The sequence below is a fragment of the Olea europaea genome, chromosome 17 (genome assembly GCF_002742605.1).
Source record: "Olea europaea var. sylvestris chromosome 17, O_europaea_v1, whole genome shotgun sequence".
Classification (NCBI taxonomy): Eukaryota; Viridiplantae; Streptophyta; class Magnoliopsida; order Lamiales; family Oleaceae; genus Olea; species Olea europaea.
Window position 1 is genome coordinate 21,561,476 of NC_036253.1, and position 4,528 is coordinate 21,566,003.

Here is a 4,528-nt window from a genome sequence, read left to right on the forward strand (position 1 = left end):
TCTAATCTTCCAACTAATATAATCCAACTCTCTATCTTTCATTATTAGCAAATGTATCCCAAATCTAAACTTATATCCAACTTACATATCCAAAAATTGTAGATCGTAAATTAATTTAATCATTTGGTCAATTGAAGTCCTAACAAAATAATCGACCACATTCAATTTCAAACTTGACTTAAGTTTCGACTAACTAATAATCACTTCATGTATACGCAACATTTAACACCTCATGCTTGTAGTCATTAGCTATCTCTAACATTAACCACTACAAAGGTGGTGTCCCCTTTTCTTATGGCCAAAAATAGTATTGAAAGTTAAATCGCCATCTTAAAGAAATTTAAATCAGCATAAAATTTCGGAGTATTACAAATGTAGATTGTGAGGAATATGGGTATTGTTAAAAAAAAAAAAAAAAAAATCTCCGATCCAATCTAAATGTGACTCAATCATGCTAAATTGAAAAAGAAACAATAGACCATGCCCATTATTTGGTTAAGCTAAAAAAAATTAATCAAAATCTAAATCAAAATCAACAATTAAGTGCTTGTTTGGTAAAGATTTTGATAATTAATTTTTTGACCGTTACAGAAAAAGTAGGTCATACATGTGAGAGAAGAATTCAAAAATGACCGCTGTAATAGTGAAATAACGGTCAAAAAATTAGTTTTAATTGAATTAATACCAAACAAGCTCTAAGTTTAATTACATATGTTTCATGGGAGTCCGGACTCACAACTTTTAAATCATATATTTTATTAATTTGTATAAAAATCTAATAAAATTCAAAATAATAATAATAATAAAACGAAATAGCGGCCCTTAGAAAAGCTTGTTTTCATGTGGATATTTAGTTAGACAAAGTCAACAAAACTGATGTTCTATGAATTTATTTGAAAAGAAAAAAGGAAGGACACTATCCGTTGGATAAACAAATTAATGTTAAAAATTGCTCTGTTGCTCTGCTCCGTCTAGAATATCCGCCAAATGTTACACTTAGTTTTCATTTTTCGATATGTAAATACTACAAAATCCTTGTCATCCTACAACAAAAAAGGCCTTTTGTGTTGCAAAAGGCAACATTCATCAATTACATGTTGTTAAAAGTGGTCTATGGCAACATTCACCAATGTTGTTTATATCTCTTATTTGCTAGTGAATATATTCTTATTTTAAGATCATGATGTGAAAAGCATAAGTTCTGACGCTCTTATTGTAGTATGGAAGCAAAATGTATAATAATCCTCAATGAGATCTGGACTTTATCTTTTCCTTTACTTCGATAGAGAGGAAATGAGGATCAACAGTTGAATTGGGCTTTATAATGATAGGAGACTGAGTTGTAAGGGCAGTTCAAATTATGTATAATCCTTCAGGGCTTTAGGTAAAGTTTTCTTTTTGAATGTTGGCTGAGGGCCTAAAACAAATTGTCGATTGTTGTTGGTTCTTTCTTTGAAGTTCTATTGGTTGGGAAATTTCTCAATGCTCTGAGACGTCTAAGTTTTTGCAAAATATGATCTCTATTTGTGTATATGATTCATATTTGAAAAAAAAAAAAGGTTTATAGCCTTTCGATCATTCAGGTCAAGTTGAGTTTGTATGATCAGTAATGTTGTTTTCTGTTATGTATAGTTTTACTTTTGTCATAGTAAAGCCAAAAATTTAAGAAATGCGTATAAACTTACTTGATGGCATAGAGAATGTACTTGATTAGGGTTGTATTTGAATATATTTTCATATAGTATGTAATTTTTGCATACTGGATTATTGCTTATTGTTTTTATACTTTTGAGTGATTTTGGACTAGAAAAAGCACTTATATGAACATACAAGTTTGATTGACCCGAAAAATATTTGCATTCTCCATGTTATAGAAGCATATTTGATCAAAGATGATGAACAACAACAAATATTCTCCATGTTATAGAAGCATATTTGATCAAAGATGATGAACAACAACAAATATTGTACTGCATTGTTTCATTATATTTGAAGAACAAGCTCTCATGCAAATTTTTTCTTTTTTTTTTTTTTTATCAATAAATGTAAATTTTCATTGATCAAATTTTTCATGTACAAGTACACCGGACATACCCGGACAAACAAAAGTCAATATCGCATACAATTACTCCGGGCATGCCCGAGAGATACAAAATAAGTGAAGTGCGTAAAAATCAATGACCCAACACTAAGGACTCGAAATGAATCAAGACATCCGGATACAAAGAGAACATAACTTTGCATACGTGTGTCTTAATCCGTCACACAATGCAATCCAAGCTAGGTGAAAGATTTTCAAAAATCTTCCTATTACGTGTTAACCAAATGTAGTAGATAGTACTTACAAGTGCAATCCTCATTGCCTTGTTAAGCCAAGATGTTCCACGAGCCTCTTTTTTCAATCACTTTAGAGCGCTAGCAATTGTTGACATAGATCTTTTGATGCCGAGTCATTGTCTAATATTCTCCCCATAAGGACGATGTGAAAGAACATTCAAAGAATAGATGACAGCCCGTTTTCACCATATGCCCCACAAAAAACACATTTGCGATCAAGATCCAAAAATTGCAATTTGTCTTTTTTTAGGAGTTTAGATTGAACCCCTAACCAAAGCAAAAAGGAGTGCCTTGGAGTAATGCAAGATTTCCAGACATCACCCGTCCAAACCTTCCTTGAACCTTTAGGCCTGAAGAATTCATAGGCAGCTTTTGTGCAGAATTTATCTCCAGTCGACCAGCCTTTAAATCTGTCCAGAATTTCCTGTTTTCGATCACTGTTTTGTGCAGTTACTGCCCGCTGACTTGTGGGTAATCCTGCAGCCACAAATAGGTTAATTACTCCCCCCACCTGATCTGAAATTGCGGCCTGTCCATGAGAAAAAATCTGGGAGACAGCAACATTTTCTATCAAATTCTCTCTGATTTCCAGCAGTTTTTTGAAAAGTAGAGAGTGATCTTTTCTAGGTAGAATATCCCAAATGCAAGTCCCTTTAAGATAAACTTGGTGCGTCCAATGTATCCAAAGCATGTCCTTTTTATGTTGAATATTCCAAAGAGATTTAGCTAGTAAAGCTAAATTCCAACTCTTCATGTCTTTCAAACCAAGACCCCCTTCCTCTTTCGGTAAGTAAATGTTTTTCCAAGCAACCAAAGGTTTTTTGGAGCCCCAAAGAAATTTCGGGCAAAGACTAATAATTCTTGAAGTAATTATAGTCAAGATAGGAAAAATAGAAAGCCAAAAGCATTCAACATCTTGTAGCACCGCCCTAATAAGTTCCACCTTACCGGCATAAGATAAGGATGAGCAATTCCAAGCTTCAATAGAAGCAACAATTTTATCAAGGAATGGAGCATAACAACTCACTTTGAGCTTCTCTGAAGCAAGAGGAATACCCAAGTAACGGAAAAGCATAGTACCCTTCCGGAAATTTGTGAGTTCAATGATATTATCAAGCTCATGCCCATAAATACCAGCTGTTTACAAGCTGGATTTTAAAGTGTTGGTTTTCAAACCTTACACAAAACCAAAGTTAGCAAGGCAATCCATAAGAATTTGCACCGACATAACATCTCCCCTTGCAAAGAGCATCAAGTCATCTGCAAAAGCTAAGTGGGTTATCTTTAAGGGGGCCACATTTGGGGTAATAATTGAATTCACTATCACTTGTAGCAACCTTAATGATTCTAGAAAAAATTCTAGACAAACACGCGAACAAAAAGGGAATAGTGGATCACCTTGCCAAAGACTTTTCCCACCTTTCAAGAAGATATGTATACTCCCATTCAAAGTTACAAAATATGTTGGACAGGTAACACATTCCATCACCCACTGTATAAATCTCGAAGGAAAATGCTGTTGGGAATCTACTTATACATGCACAGCGGAAAATTAAAATTATTTCGATTCCCACCGAGAATCCCTTTGTGTTTAGATAGAAATCGTGATAAAGATTGTACCTTTGAAGAATTCGGCAAACCTTTTACTTTTCTTTTCGTTCCAACAATCTTGAATTCGTCTCCCATAGCTGTCCAATTGTCCAGCCTTCAATGAAATCCACATAGAGAATAGATTGCAACTGCTAGAGTTTTCTCTCTTGTGCCAGCAAGAATAATGAAAATCACATGGACCTCAAACCCTAGTTATGTATTTATATAAACCCAAACGGGTTTGGCCCGGTCCGGTCCAATAGTTAATTAATCCATTTAATTAAACCCGGTCCGTGAATTAATAAATCCAATTAATTAATTCGAAAATATAAATAACAAATCCAATTAATTAATTTATCCAACGATTGTTAAATTAACAAATTGGCAATTTGCAATCTTTCAATTCTCTTTTGTGTGCGACCCATTAGGATCCCGACCACGATGTCTAACGACGTGGAATATTTTTTTGATCTAATCAAAATTGATAAATTAAAACACTCTTTTAATTTATTGTCAATTCACACTCGCCGTACATGATTGACGTCTAACAATGTGTCAGGGCAATTCATGTGACGGAAAATGTCATGTGGTGTGACAAAAT

At 33.8% G+C, this 4,528-nt stretch overlaps 1 protein-coding gene across 1 annotated transcript; it reads right to left on the reverse strand.

Moving 5' to 3' along the window:
• Positions 1 to 2,494: 2,494 nt before the first annotated feature.
• LOC111365713 lies at positions 2,495 to 3,412 on the reverse strand. Its single transcript, XM_022986250.1, has one exon. The coding sequence runs from the start codon at positions 3,410 to 3,412 to the stop codon at positions 2,495 to 2,497; it is 918 nt and encodes a 305-aa protein (XP_022842018.1).
• Positions 3,413 to 4,528: the final 1,116 nt, after the last annotated feature.

Coding starts and splice junctions, on each gene's coding strand:
- LOC111365713 (XM_022986250.1), bottom strand. CDS start 3,412: ATGCTTTTCCGTTACTTGGGTATTCCTCTTGCTTCAGAGAAGCTCAAA.